Raw genomic sequence first — 20,367 nt, 5'->3', positions numbered from 1 at the left:
CAGAGAATATTAAAAATTTAATTGTGGGCCGCATAAACTCATTATGCGGGCCGGATCCAGCCCGTGGGCCATATGTTGGCCATGCCTGCACTAACCAACTGAGCTACCTGGCCAAGGCTAGTGTAATCTTCCTAAATCAATGCCAAGCAACTAAAGTTTCTATTCACCATGTGCCAGGCACTGTGTTGAGGTATTCTCTCGTGTAAGACCTCGCAGCAACTATCTGTGTCCCCTTCTACACACAGTGAGACTGAGGACCTGAGAGGCTAAGTAATTGACCCATGATCTCAGCTAGAGCCTATGCTATTAATTATGATAAGATTCATTTTATAGGTTGAGAGGAGGCACTTGGACACCCCTTCCCTAATCAAAAATAACTCCCTGATTTAATGTCTCTCTCCCTTTCTTCCTTCCTCTCTCCCTTCCTCCCTCTCTCCTTCCCTTCTTCCCTCTCTCCCTCTCTTCCTCCCCCTCTTTTCTTTCTTCCCTCCCTCCCTCTTTTCTTTCCTCCCTGTTCCCTCCCTCTCTTCTTCCCCCCCTCCCTCCTTCCCTCTCCCTCTCTTCTTTCCTTTTACCCTGGGCCTTCCTATTCCCTGAGACACACAATATTGAAATTAGAATAGTTAATAACCCCACAGTGGCCTCTAAGTTTTCAAGTGAAAAGGAGAATCGTACATCTCTCACTTTAAATCAAAAGCTCAGAATGATTAAGTTTAAAGAGGAAAGCATGTCCAAAGCTGAGATAGGCTGAAAGCTAGGCCTCCTGTGCCAAACAGCTAAGAAATTGATGCAGCCGCCATCTCTCTGATCAGTCAGCAGCCATTCACATCTAGGCAGACCCTCCCCTAGCAGGAAGATTACAGCTCTCTGAAGGCTCCATGGTAGTTAGCATATTTAGCAATGAAGTATTTTTAATTAAGGTATGTACATTTCTTAATACATAATGTTATTGCACACTTAACAGACTACTATAGTGTAAACATAACTTTTTACTTACACTTGGAAACCAAAAAATTTGTGACTTTGTTGCAATGTCCACTTTATTGTGGTGGTCTGGAACCAAACCTGTAATGGCTCTGAGATAAGCCTGTGGCTGCTGTGTGAACCTGGAGACTTCGGTCCATTTCCCTTTGGAAATATGTGACCCAGTTAAATCACATCAGAATGCAGGCCTTTCGTGTGTCCTTCAGAAGCTCTCCCTTTCCTGTACGGGGCAGTTTGAACGGAGCAGTATTTCTTGCTGTAGCCTCACATATTATGAAGCTGTGTGTTCACCAGTTTTTGTCTTTTTTTTCTTTTTCTTGCCTAAGACAAAAGCAGTCAGACTTCACCAGCCTATTATTTAGAATACATGAATATTCCCTTTGTATTTCTACTGTTAAATATAACAGTGAGTAATATAAAATATAAATAGCTAATAACTGGACAGCAGTTTAGTCAGCTTCCCACCCAGTACCTAGCATGAAGTGGACGCTGTCAGGAGCAGGACCAGAATGGGGCAGGCGGCTTTGAGGGGCAGGCTGGAAGAGACCTCACTCACCTTGCACCACAGGGTCAGCACCCGGGAGTCACAGCGCCTTGCTTGCCTCACCCTAGTCCCTGGCTCCGGAGGCTACTGATTGGAACTGCTTTATTCAAAGAAGTCTAAAGCTGACACATACTCTTAATTAGCTTTCTCTACACTCTGGGTCATTAATTATCAACCAGTGATGATGAAAGCATGAAAACTGTCAACACATTTGGCATCATGGGGATCAGTCGGGCTGCTTTTAGTGAAACGTGTCCCATCAGCACTGGACCGTCCCAGCCTCATCGCCGTGCTTGTTCTGACATCTGGCATCTTTTCTTCCAGGCAAACTCTCTTTGCTAGTGCCGACACTGCTTACGTCCTAGCATACTCGATTATCATGCTAACTACAGACTTGCACAGCCCTCAGGTAAAACATGTTCGTGACTTACGTATTGTGCTAGCTAAGTAAGTAGTTTCATTTGGGGCACTGGATGTTTTCTAAATGGATTTTGAAATTTTTTTAAATTGTAGGTAAAAAATAAAATGACAAAAGAACAGTATATTAAAATGAATCGGGGCATCAATGATAGTAAAGATCTACCAGAAGAGTATCTCTCCAGCATCTATGAAGAGATAGAAGGCAAGAAAATTGCAATGAAAGAAACAAAAGAGCACACGATGGCAACCAAATCCACAAAGCAGAGTAGGTCTAACGGCAAAGTATTCTGTTCACTGCAGTTGTCAAAAAGTATCAGAATGCATGCTTAAGCTCCCTGATGATAAAGTTAATTTGCATCCTTAGATATCTGAATAAGACGTGTGATTAAATTAATTATTACAGTTACATTGGTTCTCTCATCACCATCTTCTTGCTAGGTTTGTGATTAGTTACAAGAGAGAATTTAAAAGAAATAATCTGAATTGCTCCCTGAAAATGTTCCTAAAACTTGGCTGTGGCAGATGTGCCGAACTTGATGGGAATTCTGTTGGTTAAGGCCCCTGTGGAGCCATCCATTTCTTTGTTTGGGAGGCAGCAGAGTGTAGTGGTTTACAGCATAGGCTCTTGAGCCGCTCGGGTCCCAGCTCTGCTACTTACTAGCCATGTGACCCTGGGTAAGTGACCTAACCTCTCTGTGCCTCACTCTCCGCCTGGTAATAATATTTCAACAAACTCACCAGGTGGTCGGGAGGATGTGTGAATTAATCATTATAAATCTTTTGAAGCAGTGCCCGGCACTTAACAAGCACTCAGTGAGCGTTAGCTGCTGTTATTCTTATTTCTCTGTAGGTGTGGCCAGTGAAAAGCAGCGGCGGCTGCTGTACAACTTGGAGATGGAGCAGATGGCTAAAACGGCCAAAGCTCTGATGGAGGCTGTGAGCCATGCCAAAGCCCCGTTTACGAGTGCCACTCACTTGGACCACGTCCGGCCAATGTTCAAAGTGAGTATCCTGAGAAGTTGGGACATGGCTAACCCCAGTTCTGGAGTTAACCAGCCAGGAGCTAGCCTGCGAGTTTATAATGGTGAGATTGAGAAGAGGAAAGGCCAGGTCTGGGAGTTACTTTTTGAACAGTAGCTAGGTGGATCCTTGCTAGAAGCCCTTTGATGATGTTGGGGTGGCACCAGCACCGGCCACAAGCACAGGCTGTGTAGTCAGAATGCCTGAGTTGGAACCCTGCCTGTGCCACTTTGTAATTCTGTGACTTCAGTCATTTACTAAGCCTCTCTCTGTTCATCATCTATAAAATGGGGACAAATACAGGGTTGTGGGGGGGATTGTATGAATTAAAAATTATTCAGGCAGAAGAGACAGTTTTATTGTGACATCCATCTCAGTGGCCTTAGGGTTAGTTTTTTGATAAGACTAGGTAGAAGTAAAAGGCCATATTCTGAGGCCTTTCTATTTTTAAAATGTCTAGAAGGGTACATGTTTTATATATGTAGCATTCATTTTCCTCTAAGATGGTTTTATAACTGTCAATATCCTGTTAGTTGATCAATTCCAGATTTTTGTGAGCTTTCTTTCCAGGGAATTCACAAGAAAATTGGAAGAAAAGTAAAGTCTAAATAATTGAATTAGGAATCTTTCAGTGAACTAAATTTGTAGAAGATAAGTTGCTTATAGGTTTTATATTGTGCACCAACCTCTAATTGGTAATGGCTGCTGCTGCACTGTGGGATTTCTGATTGATTAGTGATGTCTGCTATGAGCATAGGTAGGCGGTGTAGTGTCATATTTACCATCCTTCCTTTTGAATTGTGCATGTAGTATATGTTATCCCTATAGTGATATCTCGATAGTGATGGGGGAGCTGTTTTATATGATAGGTAGAATAGGTTAAAATAAAAATAGCAGTGGATTTGGCATCTTGACTGTGCTCATAACTAACACAGTGGCCAGTAAGTGCTCTTTCCAATGAAATTCTAGACATTATTGAAACCTTCCTTCCTTGGTAGCTGGTGTGGACGCCACTGTTGGCAGCCTACAGCATCGGACTGCAGAACTGTGATGATACTGAAGTGGCCTCCCTGTGTCTGGAGGGCATCCGGTGTGCAATCCGGATTGCCTGCATCTTTGGAATGCAGGTGGGTCGTAAGTTAGCAAAGCTCCACAGGTGCAGGGAGGCTGCGTTCTTTTAGATCAGGGCTCTCAGACCCTGTTTTAGATCAGGCAAAACCTACACATTTTTAAGCATTTCCAGTTGGCCAAAAAAGTCTCAGCAAACTCCTTATTCATGCCCACTGAGAAGCAGCCCCACAGATTTGTTTGGGCAGCTGCCTCATTAGGGGGGAAAAGTAAGGAATGGGTTAAAACTCTCTTTCAAGGGTTTTAAGATTGAAAAACTTTCTTTGAAAGTCCAAGCTATTTGATTGGATCTGATCTGCCTAACTTGCCTATTCTAGTGCTTAAAAACTTATTTTTTCTTTAAAAATTGGTTTTTATTATAATTTCCCTCATTTCCAGGTCTTCTCTGGGGAAAGCAAGTAGTTCAGTGCAAAATGAATATGTCTGTAAACCTTATGAATCTTGGAAATACCTAGCAAATAAAATACAATCCCTAAACCATGATGAAATCAAGATTGTCAGTCCCATTCGTTTTCTAAATCAATTTAGAATTTTGCACCCACTTTTTTTGAAAAATCTCAATCTTCTGTTTCCATTTATTTTATAGTTAGACATTTTCTTTTGTACTAAGATCATAGGCTTTGGCATCAGACAGTCTGTGTTTCAATACCCAGCTCTACTGTTTCTCAGGCCATGTGACACCGGCCCAGTAAAGTTCTCTCTAAAACACCTTCTATTTCCTCATTTGTAAACTTGGAAAAATAGACCTACCTTGTGAGATAGTTACAGATACTAGAATTTATCTCACAACCTTAGCATTCAGCATATTGCTTCCCCACCCCCTCCAAAGAGAACGGAACAGGAACATAAGTTAAAGGTTCCTTAGAAAGGACAGAGCTAATTCTCAACATGATGTGTCGGAGCCCCAGTGACACGTTCCAATAGCAGGAGGACACCAGCGTGCAGTAACTGGCATGTTCATGTGCATAAAGCCTGTCTGTGTGTGTACAGACTGTATCAGAGAAGCCCGGTACGCCAGCCCCATACATGTGAAGACGGTCATGCCAAGGCTGGGATCTCAGTATTCTCTCCTGGGCCTCCATTACAGCTGGAACGAGATGCCTATGTCCAAGCTCTTGCTCGCTTCTCCCTGCTGACGGCCAGCTCCAGCATCACAGAAATGAAGCAGAAGAACATTGACACCATAAAGACGCTTATTACAGTGGCTCACACAGACGGCAACTACCTTGGGAATTCCTGGCACGAGGTGTGTCTCTGAAAGCCTGGTAATTGCCTTTCCTTAGTTAGAGTGCCTCCTGCATTCCTTTTGTTCATCGTCCCTCTCTCTTTGGTCACTTTTATTTTTCTTGAAGTCAAGCCTAACTTTAACTCTGGCTTTTCTCTGGTCCTCAAATACCTCGTGTATCTGAGAGCTGGGCTGTGGTAGGGAAATGTGTTCAAATGCGCCGCCTCACAAGGCGATCCTGCAGTGGTCAGAGTCCCCACGGAGTGCACTTCTGTTGTGACAACTTTCCTCCCACATTGGTGCCAGCTTCCTCAAATCCTTATGCACTTCCTGGGAGCTCTTACCGTCAGTGAGTAGGTTCAGAACAGGACCAGGAGCCTGATTTCTCTTAACTGTCTCTATAAAGAAGTGATCAACATTTACAATGAGCCATTATGGAAATTGCCAGTGAGGCACATTTCCATTTAACTAAACACTATCCTAACATTCTCACGTAATTACTTATGTGTACAAATGTGTTTGAAAGGTCATCAGAATTTTAGTTCTAGGGAAAATACTAGAATAGGAACGGCCTAGATGTTCCAACAATGAGAGATTGCTCTTATTTTTCAAAAAAGTGTGATACACCATTCCTTAGAATGTCTTATGGCCATTTAAAATGACGTTGCTGAAAGGAGAGACAACCAGACGTCGTGCGCTTCCTGGCCTCGTTTGCCCAGAACTCAAACCTGAGTCGGTCTGAGCCTCTGCTGCCAGTTTACAGGAAATATGGGGGTCAGAGGAACACAGTAAATAATGATCATGAGAACGCCATCTACAAATCAGGATATGACAGGCCCTCAGAGCAAACGACCAGGTTCTTCAACAAATAAATTGTAAAAAAAATAGTAGATGAAAGGGAGATCTATAGATTAAAAGGGACTTTAGAACAAGAAAGATAAAAATATTATTAAAAACTAATACTCTGTGCCTGACTAGGTGGTGGTGCAGTGGATAGAGCGTCAGATTGGGATGTGGAGGACCCAGGTTCAAGACCCCGAGGTCGCCAGCTTGAGCGCAGGCTCATCTGGCTTGAGCAAAAAGTTCAGCAGCTTGGACCCAAGGTCACTGGCTCAAGCAAGGGGTCACTCGGTCTGCTGTAGCCCCCTCCCCATCAAGGCACATATGCTTCCCCCCCCCCCCAGAAAGCAATCAATGAACAACTAAAGTGCCGCAACAAAATCTGATGATTGATGCTTCTCATCTCTCTCCGTTCCTGTCTGTCTGTCCCTATCCCTCTCTCTGACTCTCTCTCTGTCTCTGTAAAAAAACCCAAAAAACAAACTAATACTCTGGGAATATGGTCTCAGCATATTAAATAAAAAGTCATTAAAAAAAATTATGAGGTGGCCCTGGCCGGTTGGTTCAGCGGTAGAGCGTCGGCCTGGCGTGCGGGGGACCCGGGTTCGATTCCCGGCCAGGGCACATAGGAGAAGCGCCCATTTGCTTCTCCACCACCCCCTCCTTCCTCTCTGTCTCTCTTTTCCTCTCCCGCAGCCAAGGCTCCATTGGAGCAAAGATGGCCCGGGCGCTGGGGATGGCTCCTTGGCCTCTGCCCCAGACGCTAGAGTGGCTCTGGTCCCGGCAGAGCAATGCCCCAGAGGGGCAGAGCATCGCCCCCTGGTGGGCAGAGCATCCGCCCCTGGTGGGCGTGCCAGGTGGATCCCGGTCGGGCGCATGCGGGAATCTATCTGACTGTCTCTCCCCGTTTCCAGCTTCAGAAAAATACAAAAAAAGAAAAAGAAAAAAAAAAATTGTGAGGCATCACCCCTATGCCACATATCCACAGAGAATGGGGATTGAAAAGTTCAACAAAAATATTAATGTCCTACCTGAGTGATAGAATTAGGGAGATTTATTTTCTTTTTTTTTTTTCCTTAAATGATATTTTCTACTTTCTCTACCATCTTACGTATATATTACTTTTTGTCTTAGAGAGGAAACTAGAAAGTACAGACGGTAGCCTGACCTGTGGTGGCGCAGTGGATAAAGCGTCGACCTGGAAATGCTGAGGTAGCTGGTTCGAAACCCTGGGCTTGCCTGGTCAAGGCACATATGGGAGTTGATGCGTCCAGCTCCTCCCCCCTTCTCTCTCTCTGTCTCTCTCTCCTTCTCTGTCTCTCTCTCTCTCCCCCTCCCCTCTCTCTCCTCTCTAAAAATGAATTTAAAAAAAAAAACTGTTACAGAAAGTACAGACGAGGTGTTCAGTGGTAGGGACTGTGATGCCAACACAGAAAATTGCTATCAGCCTCCTCCCCCCATAGGGATCGAGCAGTTATGGGCAACTGGGACAGGCTGGGAGCCAGACTGCGGGGTCTGGGCTGGTCTCACCCCTCCCTGCCTGTAGGACATAGCAGATTACCTAGTCTTTGACCCTTACCTTCCTCCTCTCTGTTGTGAGCATGAAAGCAGTTCATATGCAGACAAGGATTTAGGAGCTGTGTTTGACAAGTACTAAGAACTCAGTAGTTGTTAGTGATTATCATGACTATCATGGCACAGATGTTGGTCCCTTTTCACCCAGCCTTTCCTTCCTCTGTCACAACTCTGGAGTATCCATGTTAGAAAAGATGGAGGAGGGTGGTGGTGTTTTTTTTTAGTTGGGTGCTTTTTTAAAGATATAATTCCCTGTCTTCGGAGGAGTCATAATGCCTAGGGAATCAATGAATAGATGCTTTCTCTTCTAGAGTTTGTTTTTTTTTATTTATTTAAACCTGGGAGGTATGATCTTTGTGGGGTTCCTGCTGGTCGTCAAGCTTATAGCAGCACCTGGAACTGTTTATTAAAAATGAATTAATTACCTATTTGATGGGTCAGAAGCCTTGAGAAATCAGATTGGAGCCAATAAGTTTCTTGCCGCATGGGTTATTGACATACTTGAGATTCCAGCCATCCCTAGCTTCTGGAAAAGGGAAGGCATTAATAGTTTACTAGTAATAATTTAGTAATATGTTGTGTGGGCCAAGCAGGGAATGCCTTTCTTTGGTTAAAGTAAGTACTCTCCTAGGCAAGAGGAAGGCAGTTTGTAGGTAAAGACACTCAGCAGTGCTCCGTGGTGTAGTGAAGTACTACAATCTGGGATTGGATTTGGAAAGGCACTGTTCTGTAAGTTCTGTGCTAGTTTTTCCTCCAGAAGAAGTTGAAACCAATTTCTGGTTTTTTAGGGAAGCTTCTATGAGAGAGGGCTTGCATACAAGTATGTGTTCTCAAGCACCAGAACCACCCCATAGGGCTGGAAGGAAGTCTTTTCTCCCACTGCACGCCCATTCTAGGGCACATGCTCATTCATTCAATTAACCAAATAATGGCACAACTTTTTAAATGCTGAGGATTCAGCAGTGAACAAGATAGAGTTAATGCCCTGTTGGTACTAAAAGCAAAGAATGAGCAAATTATATGATATAATGCCAAAAGTGTGTGATCAGGGGAAGGTGTGTGATCTCAAAGGAGGTCTGTCCGCGGGACTCATGCCTGAGCTGGGAATCTTAGGAGTGTACCCTGGGGAAGAACATAAGGAACGTGTTCTAGGCATAGGATCAGCAAGTGCAAAGGCCCTGGGGTAGAACTAGACATGTCAAGTTAAAGGAGCAGCAGGGAGGCTAGTGTGTTGTATAGAGTAGAAGGGGATGCATTTACTGAGTGGCATGGTAGGTGGAATCTCCTTCTCCAGTCAAATACCCTTTCTTTCTGTCTTGAGTGCTTATTAACTTTGCACAATTAAACATTTATATGGCATAACTCCATTGTACCAGCTTTCCTTTTGCCCATTTCCTCTTTCTTTTTTTAATTTTTTTTTTAAGTGAAGTCTGTCATCTAGACCCACACTCTAGGACAAGGGAAGCCATCCAAAGACCTCAGATTTTATTCTCACCTGAAAAGCTATGTGTTTCAAAGAACTTTTCAATGACTGATTTATGATCACAGTGCCCTTTTCAGGCTATAAAATGGGAACTCATTTCTTCATGCTTTTTTTTTCATTAGATCTTGAAATGCATCAGCCAGCTGGAGCTCGCTCAGCTGATAGGAACCGGTGTGAAGACCCGCTACCTGTCTGGGTCTGGGCGAGAAAGAGAAGGGAGCTTGAAGGGCCACACGTTGGCAGGAGAAGAGTTCATGGGCCTAGGCCTCGGTAAGTCACTGGGCCCCGCAGCTGGCTGTCACAGACTCTCAAGTTACTCGGAATGAAACACTTCTTGTCTCATCGGGACTGTTATGTAAACTGTCTCTTCCTTCTGTGCCAGCTGACAGTAGGTTTATTAACAGAAGTGCTGCTTCAGCAATCTTAATTGTGATGAAACTGGCAAGTAAATGCAGTTTTTATCAAAGTCAGCAGGGTGCATTACTTTTCTCTCTATACATGAAACTATACTGGGAGAAAGACCACTTGTTTTAGAAATGCTACAGTTTTAGTTCCTGCTGTTAGAGGAGTGGGTATGTATCTCTAGATTTTAAAAGGTAGCATCAACCCCTCTTCCCTGTTCATTTGGGGGGCTTTTTAAAATGGTATTCTTATGAAAATAGAATTATTTCTGGCTATACCTTAGATTGAGAGACGTTGGTGATTTAACACAGTAATAATAATAGTAAATAGAGCAGACAGACATGCTAGGCCATATTCTAAACTCTAGGTTTATATATTTTTAACTCAGTGAGACTGGGATTATTATTGCCATTTTGTAAATGAGGAAGGTGAGATACAGGGGGTGAAGTGAATTGAGCAAGGTCACATGGGAAGCAGGTGGCAGAGGTAGGTTTCAAATCCAGGCCACTGATTGCAGAGAGCAGGCTCCTAGGTCCCACAAACAGTGGTTGGAATAGTGTGCTGGTTAGAAGCATGGACTCTGAAAATGGGGGGTTGTAACGGCGCCTGTTCTTAGGGTGCGGGTGAGGGTGACTGGAGTGAAATCCTGGAACACTGCCCTGAACATTCAGCAGCTACAAGCCATTACATATTCTGAGTGCTCTGGGTTAGTATCCATTAATTCAAGTATGTTTTCCTTAGTATAGTCATCTAATAATACTGTAAAAATATAGAAGACTATCGTGAAAGGGAGATGGTTGATACAAGCAAGGGAAATTGTAGTAAAAATGCATTTTAAAAGTCAAATGCCAAAACCCAAGTTTAATTTTATTCTATCATCAGTTGAGGGGTTTCTCGCCTACAAACGATTCTCATTTCTGTCTTTTGTCTGCATACTGATGCTATGGGACACTGTTCTGAGTACTTGACTGTTTCAGAAGCACTGTTACTCCTGTGCATTGTGTTTCAGGTAATCTGGTGAGTGGTGGCGTGGATAAAAGGCAGATGGCCAGTCTCCAGGAATCGGTTGGTGAGACCAGCTCGCAGAGTGTGGTTGTGGCTGTGGACAGGTAATGATTTGTTCTCCAGTGAAGCTGGGCTACTCGATGGCTTGGCATCCTCTAGTCAGCGATTTTCAACATTTCTCACTTCATGGCACATATAAATTGATTTTTTAAATTCTGCAGCACACAAAAAAAATTTCTAATTTTTTCTGATCTTACAGAAGAAATACATATAATTTTAATTCATTCACCCTGGATGGCTGTTGTGTTGGGTATGGTCATTTTTTTTTATAATCTAAGGGAAAAGAGATCAGTGCCCCTGACTAAATAGTCAAACATTGACTGTTTTAGGAATTCTTGCAGCACACTGGTTGAAAATCGCTGCTCTGTATTATTACTAGGTGAAGGATTCCTAATATTTGTGTTGTAAATGTTGTCAGTTTCAGATCACTCAAGCTAAGAAAGGTTAGAAGTGTCATATGTGATCCAAACTACTAATAGCTTTAACATTCATTTGAATTCTGACCTTGAATTGCATCATGACCTTTTTTAAAAAAATTGCAACTTTAACATTGTGACCAAATTGTGTCAAATTTAAAATGCCACAATATTCACTGTTCATACTGAGATGCAACCATTTTTCTTAAATTTGTTTTAAGATTTTTGTTGATATTACAGAGAGAGGAGGTAGGGGAATGGAAAGTATCAACTCATAGTTGCTTCATTTGAGTTGTTCATTGTTTGCTTCTCGTGCCTTGACCAGGCAAGTCCAAGGTTTTTTTGTTTTGTTTTGTTTTTTGTATTTTTCTGAAGCTGGAAACGGGGGAGACAGTCAGACAGACTCCCGCATGCGCCCAACTGGGATCCACCCGGCACGCCCACCAGGGGGCGACGCTCTGCCCACCAGGGGGTGATGCTCTGCTCCTCCGGGGCGTCGCTCTGTTGCAACCAGAGCCACTCTAGCGCCTGGGGCAGAGATCAAGGAGCCAACCCCAGCGCCCATGCCATCTTTGCTCCAATGGAGCCTCGCTGCGGGAGGGAAGAGAGAGACAGAGAGGAAGGAGAGGAGAGGGGGTGGAGAAGCAAATGGGCGCTTCTCCTGTGTGCCCTGGCCGGAAATCAAACCCGGGACTTTTGCACGCCAGGCCGACGCTCTACCACTGAGCCAACCGGCCAGGGCCAAGTCCAAGGTTTTGAACCAGTGACCTGAGCATTCCAGGTCGACACTATGAACTGTGCCACTACAGGCCAGGCTCAACCATTTTCTTAAACATTTTTATAAGCCTCTGATAATTCCAAAGTTCAGTTCTGAAAGTGTTGACTTTGGTAATATTTTGCCAGTTTTTTGCTCTTATAGGAGAGCAGCTTTTTGGAGGTCTTCGCTCTATCACTCTCGCTATTGTGACATCACATGCTCTTTTTTTTTTTTTTTTTTCTTTTTTACAAGGACAGAGAGAGAGAGTCAGAGAGAGGGACAGACAGGAACGAAGAGAGATGAGAAGCATCAATCATCAGTTTTTTGTTGTGACACCTTAGTTGCTCATTGATTGCTTTCTCATATGTGCCTTGACCGTGGGCCTTCAGCAGACCGAGTAACCCCTTGCTGGAGCCAGCGACCTTGGGTTCAAGCTGGTGAGCTTTGCTCAAACCAGATGAGCCCACGCTGAAGCTGGCGACCTCGGGGTCTCGAACCTGGGTCCTCCACATCCCAGTCTGATGCTCTATCCACTGCGCCACCACCTGGTCAGGCATCACATGCTCTTATGTTTTAACTCTTCCCCCCTTCTTCTGATGTGTCGCTTTCTCTATCAGTATGAGCATTTCTGTTCTCAGCTCAGTTCATTGACCAGTTCTATACATCTGATGCCTCATCATTTATTTTAAAGTGGAAATACCAGACCTGAAATGTTTTCTTTCTCCCTTTCCTAAGTGTTTGAAATTGAAACTTGGGCTTCCAAATCTAATTTTTATTTTATTGTGTCTGGAATTTTCTTCTAGAATTTTTACTGGATCTACTAGACTGGATGGGAATGCAATAGGTATGTATTTGACTCCCCGGTGACAACTACAGAAGCCTCATGTTGTGACTGTCTGACCATTACTAACAAGGCTGTGTGTGTGTTGTTGGATCTGGCCTGTAGTTGACTTTGTCCGCTGGCTATGTGCTGTGTCCATGGATGAGCTGGCTTCCCCCCATCATCCCCGCATGTTCAGCTTGCAGAAGATTGTGGAGATATCATACTACAACATGAATCGGATCCGACTGCAGTGGTCCCGAATATGGCATGTGATTGGAGATCACTTCAATAAGGTAACTCTTCAAATTCTAAAACCACTCAATTGATGTTCAAAAACAAGCAGGTAATTAAATTTAAAAAGTGATTGAGCATTTAGGTGCTGATCTATCATTCATTTTCCCTGAAGAGTCAAGGACAGCTTGATAGGAATAATAGTATACTTCCATATTGATAGAATGAATTAAGAATCCAGTGGTGTTGCAAAAACTTTCATATCCCATATCCAGGATGTAGGCTAACACTCCAAAGATCATTATAGTAACTTGACAAATATATTGGTGTTTGAAAGCATTATGAAATCCTAAAGGGCTTTCTGAAAAGATTATGTTCCATACAGTTTCACTATTAAATGTCACTACTTATTATATTCTGACTTCCACTGCCACCACTCTTCAACTTTCATCGAGGAAACTACACTTGTTTTAAAGCAGAAATAACCAAAAGACTTCTCTGATCTGAACTACCAAGAAGAAACCAGACTAAGCTGTCTCTCCACTAGATGCTCCATTATATACATGCAGACACAATGCACATATATATTGACCACAAAAAAAGAAATCAGAAGAATATATGTTTATTACATGTGTGTATATATGTATCTGTGATATCATTTGCTTCATAAGGGAAAAGTAACAATTTAATAACACTGTTTCCGGCCTGACCTGTGGTGGTGCAGTGGATAAAGCATCGACCTGGAAATGCTGAGGTCGCTGGTTCGAAACCCTGGGCTTGCCTGGTCAAGGCACATATGGGAGTTGATGCTTCCAGCTCCTCCCCCCTTCTCTCTCTGTCTCTCCTCTCTCTCTCTCTCTCTCTCTCTCTCTCTCTCTCTCTCTGTTTCTCCCTCTCCTCTCTAAAATGAATAAAAAAAAAATTAGTAACACTGTTTCCTACCAAAACACATTTCATGATTTCAAAAAAACTTTCCCAAGCCTGGAGATAGAGTTGTAAAAGAGATGCTTAAAAATAATATTGGTAAAAAACAGTTTATCCAAAAGAGAATAACTCTTTTTACATTGAATAGAAGAAAATCATAAGAATTCATTTGCCGCCTGAGCAGGCACAATGGATAGAGTGTCGGACTGGGATGCAGGTTCGAGACCCCGAGGTCGCCAGCTTGAGCGTGGGCTCATCTGCTTTGAGCAAAGCTCACCAGCTTGGACCCAGGGTCTCTGGCTCGAACAAGGGGTTACTCGGTCTGCTGCAGCCCCACGGTCAAGGCACATGAGAAAGCAATCAATGAACAACTAAGGTGTCGCAACAAAAAACTGATGATTGATGCTTCTCATCTCTTTCCGTTCCTGTCTGTCTGTCCCTCTCTGACTCTCTCTCTATGTTAAAAAACAAACAAAAAAACAAACAAACAAACCCTCCCCCCAAAAAAGAATTCATTTGCCCTTAGATATAGAACAAGCAGTAGCATACTGATAAGTGATTTGTAGCATCTGCCAGTTGCTGTGTTGTAAATACCTCACAGGGACCAATTTAAAGCTAGCAATATGCCACTAAATATAGGTTAAGGAAGAGTTGGGCACTGTTGGCTCTTATGGGCAGCTGCTGGCCTGTTCTAGGACCCCATTGAAATGGGGCATTGTCAGAGATATCGTCTTGCTTCTAACATGGTACATCACTTAATCAAAGTTTTTGCTCCCTTATTATCTCCAAGAAAGGTATCTTACACCATCTATCTGCTTAACAAACTACCTGAGGGCCTTGTACCAGGCAGTGGATAGGTGAGGTTCCTGCCCTCGAGCTCACCCACATTTTATGATAAAATAACTTATGGTACAGGGTCAGGTGGTACAGCAGTGGTAGTCAACCTGGTCCCTACCACCCACTAGTGGAGTTCCAGCTTTCATGGTAGGCGGTAGTGGAGCAACCAAAGTATAAATAAAAAGATAGATTTAACTATAGTAAGTTGTTTTATAAAGATTTATTCTGCCAAACTTAGCGAAGATCTGACATAAAGTACTTGGTAAGTAATTATTATTATATGCTTTAACTTGCTGTCACTCTGCTTTATAAATTTTGTAAAGTAAAGTTACTTCCCTACTTTATCAATCACCATTACTGTGGAATCGGTGGGTGGTTAGAAAATTTTACTACTAACAGAGATACAAAAGTGGGCAGTAGGTGTAAAAAGGTTGACTACCCCTGTGGTAGTGTGTCAGGCCTCTCTGGAGGTAACCTTTCATCTGGACCCTCAGTAAGGAGACAGTCGCAAGAGCCTGTGGATGACCCAGAGCAGCTGTCTACTGAGTGAATGGTGACACTGTCTTCTAAAGTCAGCTCCCTCAGCAACCATCTTGCCCACTGGTCTGGGTAAATGTATTCTTAGTAGACCAGTTGACATAATTGGTGTGAACTTGCTTGAGAAAGAAACTGAACCGTTTCCATTCCCGTGCCTTGCCCACGTTGTGACAGCTAAGCCAGAGCAAACTGTTCGTGTGTCCCTCAGTCCTTTTTTTTTTTAATAAATTTTTATTAATGATAATGGGATGACATTAATAAATCAGGGTACATATATTCAAAGAAAACATGTCTAGGTTATTTTGTCATTAAATTATGTTGCATACCCCTCGCCCAAAGTCAGATTGTCCTCCGCCTCCCTCTATCTAGTTCCCTCAGTCCTTTTGGCTGATGGCTATGGAATCCTTTTCTTCTTTCAGAAATGATTATCCAAGAGTTTGGTAAACATTTCCCAACTCTTCAAAGTCTAGATTTCACGTTCAGTGGGACTTCTTTTTTTGGGGAGGGGGGTGACATCGATTTGTGTAAGTTCCTTTTCTACCTGCAGTTCTTTCTTTTTTTTTCCTTTTTTTCTGAAGCTGGAAACGGGGAGGCAGTAAGACAGACTCCTGCATGCGCCCGACTGGGATCCACCCGGCACGCCCACCAGGGGGCGGTGCTCTACCCATCCGGGGCGTCGCTCTGTCGCGACCAGAGCCACGCTAGCTCCTGGAGCAGAGGCCAAGGAGTCTTCCCCAGCGCCCGGGTCATCTTTTTGCTCCAATGGAGCCTTGGCTGCGGGAGGGGAAGAGAGAGACAGAGAGGAAGGAGGGGGGGTGGAGAAGCAGATGGGCGCTTCTCCTGTGTGCCCTGGCCGGGAATCGAACCCGGGACTCCTGCATGCCAGGCCGACGCTCTACCACTGAGCCAACCGGCCAGGGCCTACCTGGAGTTCTTTTGTCAAGACTACCAGCCAGTTCTCAGTTGTCTGTGTGTCGCTTCTGGGCAAGCTTGGGACACAGGCTGGCAGATAGTAATTAAGCACTTCCTGGTTGTCAGCTTCATTGCAGATGGCAGTTCTATCTAATTGGTGCCATTAAGCACCGATTGGAAAGTTGAGTAGCTCACTCTGGGGCTCTATTTTTTCCACCACCTCAGAAGACTGTCTGCTTCCGCTTGGGAACGGGATCCCATCTCACCTCGCGTTCTGTTCCTGCTCAGGTTGGCTGTAACCCGAATGAAGACGTGGCTATCTTTGCTGTTGACTCATTGAGGCAACTCTCCATGAAGTTTCTTGAGAAGGGAGAACTAGCCAACTTTCGTTTCCAGAAAGATTTTCTGAGGCCCTTTGAGCATATCATGAAGAAAAACAGGTATGTGCATTGTTCTGAAAGACCTTTGGTCAAATTCCCCGCTGGGACCTAAAAATACCCCCTACTCCTCACCACACAGTTAATTTTTTCATCTCTTATTGCTGGAAGCAAATAAAATGAACAGATGCTGATTTACATCTGTTGCCTCTATGAACAACTAAGGTGACGCAACTACAAGTTGATGCTTCTCATCTCTCTCCTTCCCCTTTTCTCTCTCTTGCATGTGCTTACAACTTAAAAAAATTTTTTTTAAATAATACAAGGTTTCCTCCTTGGGAAATGCTTGATAGCCTAGTGTAAAGGACAGATTATAGAGTTGGACAGACAGTATCACAATAAAGATAGTGATACATATTCCTTCATATGAAATACTACAGCATCATATAAAGAAATTTTTTTCATTTTATTTTTTCACATTTTCCAAAATATTTAGTAATGTCTTCATATATTACTTTTAACAGTTGGACAAAAACTATTTTAATAAATATATTTCTTGTCCACAAGTTGCTTTTTCCCCATAGGGAAGCAACCATGAACTTAGTTGTATTATATATTAAAGTCACCTAGGTATTATATATTAAAGTCCCCTCCATTATCTGCAGGTGGCATATTTACTTTGTGGATTTTTAGCTCATTTTTAACTGTTCTGACTTTCTCCTTGCCTTTTCTTCATGACCTTTCTGTTATCAGTTAGAATGGGTCCAGCAGTCAAACATGAATGATGTCCTAAACCAGATGAAATTTGCAAGCCAAGTCTGCAGCCTGAAAGCAGCTCTAATGGCTTTCAGAGCTAGTGCTGTGGGAGCCATAGGTTTGTGCAGCCTTGCTTCTTGCTCTTTGTGAGATGATAGTCCACCCTCTAGTTGTCTATGTCTCGATAGGTTACATGACATTTATGCCAATACAAATAACAAGGTAACACCATGTTGCATCTTGCAGCTTCAGAAAATGGGCCATTTTTCCTATCTCTGTTTTTGTTTTGTAATAATTAAATTTAAAATATTGCATCTTAGACCTGAATTCCAGACTCACTGAAAATGGGTTTGAGAATTAGTTCTCCCATCTTCTTGAGCTGGGCCTTCTTGAGTAATAAACCTTCCTTGCTCAAAACAAAACACAAATATATATATATTTGTGTCTTAAATGATATATATACTCCCATCCATGTATATGTGTTTTCCATACATGTACTGTATATCCCTGCCCAAAAATCTAAAAGAAGAGGCACTAAAAATTTAGCAATGGTTATCTCTGGGTGGCAGAATTACGAGTGTATTAGTCAATTGTGGTAGGACAGAAAAGCCAGCCAACGATGGTTTAAACTACAAGGCTATGTGTTGTTTACTTAGTGAATGAGTGGCAGGCAGTCTGGTCTTTGGTTGCATAGTGCAAATTGTCATCAAGAACCCAGGTTCTTTCTGTTTCTTTGTTTGGCCATCCACAGGATCACTTTTCATCATTGAGCCTGTTGTTTTGTGCTTGGTGGACTGAGGCTCTAGCTACAGGCATCAAGCTGTGCTCAGAATGAAAATAAGGAAAGGGGGCCACGCTTGCCATGTGTATTCCTTTTAAGACAAAAGCTAAACCTTCCCAGAAACCTCTTCTCCTTGTCCCCATTGATTTTTCTCTGACATCTAATTAGTCAGAACAGGTCATGTAGCTCCCCTAGCTGCAAGGGAGGCTGGGAAATCAATGACCTGGCTCATGTAACAAGATTGCCATGTTGTCTTATACTGTTTATGATCCATTTCCTGAGGTTGGCATGTTGCCACCGGGATGAAGTCATTAAGGAGGTGGGAAAATGGCTGCTGTGTAGGCACCTGTCTGTCACAGTAATTATCTTACTACTTTTTGCCTCTTAACTTTTTTTAAAATTTGTGTAAGCGTTTATTTGAGGCATACTGCCAACATATGCCAGGGAGGAAGATCTCAAATGCTCTGGAGAATAATAGTTTTGCGGCTTCTTTTATGTATGTGAAATTAAGTAGGAAACACAAAGAAGATTACAAGACAGGGATTTGGATTACAGGATAGTTAACAAGATTATGTGCTCTCTTAAAGGTCTGTTGAACTAGATGCACAGAAACAATAGACAAGTCTTGCCTGGGCATGACTGACTGCTCACCTTGACCTGGCCCGTTTGGAACTTATGATCAGTTATCCTGTGCGGTTACTTTCCATAAAAACACCTTTTTCGTCCACAGTCCCCCCTTTTGGTTATAAATCAGTCCAAAGGAATATATTCATGACCAAGCTTTGGTCAGATATTGTCTGATTCTTTTTAAATGAATGTGGATCACTGCATGCTTTAAAAAAATATTTTAAGTGCTGCTTCTACGTGATGAACTGTGTTTATATGTTTCCCTGCTGTCCAAAGTAGAGATGACGTGGCTGTCCCATTCCTTCCTCAGGTCGCCGACCATCCGGGACATGGTGATCCGCTGCATCGCCCAGATGGTGAACTCCCAGGCAGCCAACATCCGCTCGGGCTGGAAGAACATCTTTGCCGTGTTCCACCAGGCAGCCTCAGATCACGACGGGAACATCGTGGAGCTGGCCTTCCAGACCACAGGCCACATTGTCAGTAAGTGGCTCTCTTTCCTCCTAGACTTCCCACATGCTCATCTAGAAGAGTGACCACTTACATCTTGTATATTTTATTCCCATCCTATATTCTGATATAATAATGTGCCAGGTGGAGTTTTAAGTTCTTGACACGTGCTTAGACCTGTGCACAACAACCCTAGGAAGGAAATACTGGCAACCCTTGTTATTTGCAGATTCCATGTTTGTGAATTAACTTACTTGCTAAGATTTATATGTAACCCCTGAACCAGTGCTCCCAAAACGTTTGTGGTCATTTGTGGACATGCACAGAACAGTGACATACTTGAGAGTCACGTTCCCAGCTGGGGTTGAGAAAGGCAATACTCTGCCTTCTTGTTTCTGCTCTTTTACTGTAAATAAACAGGTATCCTTTTTGAGGTATACTTTCTGCCATGTTTTTTGCATTTTTGTCTTATCATTGTTGACTCTGCCATTTAAAATGCCCTGAAGCAGAGTGCTAAAGTGCTGTCCAGTGACCCTAAGCACAGGAAGGCTGTGAATGAAGTGCCTTACAGAGAAAACACATGTCAGGCGTCCCCAAACTACGGCCCGCCGGCCTCCTGCTGCACTTCCGGAAGGGGCACCTCTTTCATTGGTGGTCAGTAAGAGGAGCACTGTATGTGGCGGCCCTCCAACGGTCTGAGGAACAGTGAACTGGCCCCCTGTGTAAAAAGTTTGGGGACTCCTGTTTAGATAAACTTCCATCAGGCCTGAGTTATAGTGCTTTTGTTGTCTATGAGTTCATTGTTAACGAATCAACAATATGTATTAAATAAGGTGTCTTTAAGCAGAAACACACATAAAGCAAAGTTATGTATTGATTAGGTGAAGATGTTGTGACCAGAGGCTGGCAGGAATCTGTGTATTTCCCCTAGGAGCAATAGTTCACTATTTGTTAATTCACTGTTCATAGCCGCCTTATAGAACCTAACTACCATAGTAGCGAGAAGTGACCACACCATTGTTTCCCCCTGTTTTACTGAAGAGGAAACCAAGGCTCCAAAAGAATAAAGTAGAACAAATTGCCTGGGGTCATGCAGCTAGGACGTGGTGGAGCAGGAGCACACCAGGCAGTTCAGCCCAGAGCCGGTGCTGAGTCCCTCCACCTTGGACTGACCGGAAGTTTCTGGTCCTGCCTGTGCTCACGCAACATGATGTTTATTGGTCCTTGTCTTCATGGAAATTGTAAGGCATTAG

General features: G+C 43.3%; 1 protein-coding gene across 1 annotated transcript in view; it reads left to right on the top strand.

Moving 5' to 3' along the window:
• Positions 1 to 20,367, top strand: part of ARFGEF2 (ADP ribosylation factor guanine nucleotide exchange factor 2) — a 92,762-nt gene that overhangs the window by 48,994 nt on the left and 23,401 nt on the right. The window contains exons 17-27 of the mRNA XM_066387555.1: positions 1,853 to 1,937; positions 2,042 to 2,213; positions 2,799 to 2,950; positions 3,967 to 4,095; positions 5,184 to 5,342; positions 9,342 to 9,489; positions 10,631 to 10,730; positions 12,663 to 12,703; positions 12,806 to 12,975; positions 16,412 to 16,563; positions 18,975 to 19,147. Of these exons, the coding sequence (XP_066243652.1) occupies positions 1,853 to 1,937; positions 2,042 to 2,213; positions 2,799 to 2,950; positions 3,967 to 4,095; positions 5,184 to 5,342; positions 9,342 to 9,489; positions 10,631 to 10,730; positions 12,663 to 12,703; positions 12,806 to 12,975; positions 16,412 to 16,563; positions 18,975 to 19,147 (1,481 nt within the window). The remainder of the gene's footprint in view (positions 1 to 1,852; positions 1,938 to 2,041; positions 2,214 to 2,798; positions 2,951 to 3,966; positions 4,096 to 5,183; positions 5,343 to 9,341; positions 9,490 to 10,630; positions 10,731 to 12,662; positions 12,704 to 12,805; positions 12,976 to 16,411; positions 16,564 to 18,974; positions 19,148 to 20,367) is intronic.

The sequence above is a fragment of the Saccopteryx leptura genome, chromosome 5 (assembly GCF_036850995.1).
Source record: "Saccopteryx leptura isolate mSacLep1 chromosome 5, mSacLep1_pri_phased_curated, whole genome shotgun sequence".
In the NCBI taxonomy this organism is placed as follows: domain Eukaryota; kingdom Metazoa; phylum Chordata; class Mammalia; order Chiroptera; family Emballonuridae; genus Saccopteryx; species Saccopteryx leptura.
The sequence above is the reverse complement of the archived record's forward strand: the minus strand, read 5'-3'. Positions and strand labels throughout refer to the sequence as shown.